Source organism: Galeopterus variegatus, unplaced genomic scaffold (genome assembly GCF_000696425.1).
Source record: "Galeopterus variegatus unplaced genomic scaffold, G_variegatus-3.0.2 Scaffold2848, whole genome shotgun sequence".
In the NCBI taxonomy this organism is placed as follows: Eukaryota; Metazoa; Chordata; class Mammalia; order Dermoptera; family Cynocephalidae; genus Galeopterus; species Galeopterus variegatus.
In genome coordinates, this window is record NW_007728959.1 from 224,478 (window position 1) to 226,130 (window position 1,653).

General features: G+C 64.2%; 1 protein-coding gene across 1 annotated transcript in view; it reads right to left on the reverse strand.

The window, feature by feature from the left end:
• Window positions 1–64: 64 nt before the first annotated feature.
• Window positions 65–1,653, reverse strand: part of PSCA (prostate stem cell antigen) — a 4,109-nt gene continuing 2,520 nt past the window's right edge. Inside the window, exons 2-4 of the mRNA XM_008583189.1 lie at window positions 1,336–1,589; window positions 748–835; window positions 65–282 (exon numbers count right to left, since the gene is read on the reverse strand). Of these exons, the coding sequence (XP_008581411.1) occupies window positions 65–282; window positions 748–835; window positions 1,336–1,589 (560 nt within the window). The remainder of the gene's footprint in view (window positions 283–747; window positions 836–1,335; window positions 1,590–1,653) is intronic.

Consider the following 1,653-nt stretch of genomic DNA (forward strand, 5'->3'; position numbering starts at 1 on the left):
GCGGAGATAGAGACGGTGGAGGGTGGTGGTTGGAAAGCGGAGTGCGTAGGTGTGGATGAGCGGACTAGTGGGCAGAGGGGCAGAAGCGTGGACAGCTCAGTGGCGGAGGCCTACACCTGGGGTGTTTCATCTCTTCCAGTGGGGGAGGGTGGCGCGGGGGCAGCGGGCACTCACGGATGCGCTCGGTCCAGCACTGGGTCTCGTTCTGGGTGCAGTTCTGCACGTGCCGGCAGTGTGTGTTGCTCACCTGGGTCTTGCAGGAGTAGCACTGCAGGGCCGCGCCTGTGGGGTGGGGGGATCGGGGCTCAGAGGCTGCCCAGCCCACCCTCCCGTGGGCAGGGAGCTGCCAGCGGGAGGCCCACCAGCCTCACTTGCTCCTTGGCCAGAGGGAGCGTGGAGAGGACGGGAGCACGCCAAGGGGCCGGGCGCCCCTTCACGGGAAGTCCACCCAGGAAAGGCTTCTCTGCCCCCTTCCCGTCCTGGCACCTGAAGTCCGCCCTCTGCACCCCAGCATACCGCTTAGGGTTTTAATGCTTTCTTAGAAAGCCCCTGCTCCCGAGAGGGAAGGGGTGACTGGCCCCAGGAACCACGGAGGTAGATGACACCCTTCCCTGACTTCCCCATGCCATTGGGCATCGAGGCCCACCGGCTTTGTCCCTCGGCAGCCTGTCCAAGCTCAGCCTGGCCTCTCTGACCTGCTCAGGCCTCCTGGGAACCGTGTGGNGTTTTCCCTTCCAGGTGCCCTACATTTGCTCCTGCCGAGGCCAGAGCTCCAGCCCACGTAGTCAAGGGCACGTCCACAGCCACAGCCACAGCCCTGGGCCCCGACCCCTACCTGGACCCAGTGGCATGCGAGGACAGAGGCTCTCTCCAGCTTAACCAATAGGCATTTATTAAGGGCCTACTACATGCTGAGGCTGCTGCTAAGCGACCCCCATGAGCACGGGGGCTGGGCCCCCCTGAGGGCTTGCCCCTGCTGGGTGTGGGAGCACCAGGGACCACACCTGGCTCAGCTCATGGAGGGGTGGTGTGGGGGAGGCTTCCTGGAGGAAGAGATGCCTGAGCAGAGGGTTAGGGCTGGGTCTGAATATTGGGTGGTGGAAACAGCAGCAGCTTGAGGCCCGGGTGTTGAAGGGTCTGTCTGCAAGCTGTTCCGTGTCCCTAGAGCCCAGCCTTCCAGGCAGGCAGGAGCTAGACAGGAGTTCTTGAGGGAGACAGGGGAGGACCATATGGGCAGTGCAGCATGGCCAGACCTGTATTAGGACACACCCTCAGGGACCAGGAGGGACCCCATCTGGGCCGGGTGTGTGAGGAGTGGTCCAGGGACCTGGGCACCGTTGCCTGGTTTGGGCGGCAGCAGAGCCCTCCTGGAGGCGACAACTGGTCTGGGCCCCAAAGCAGCAGGCCACCAAGTGCGATGAGCAGCACGAGGGTGGCTATGGCTGGCTGCAGGGCGTGTGCCCCGCTGGCGTTGCACAGGTCCGTGGAGCAGCACGTGACGTTCTTCTTGCCCAGGTAGTAGTCCTGCCAGTCTTCCACGCAGTGCGAGCTGCAGCCCTTGCTGATGATGGTCAGGAAGCCAATAGCACCTGGTGGGGCACGGGGTCTGCTGGGCTAGGGCCAGGTCCAGATGCCCACCCATCTGGCCATGCC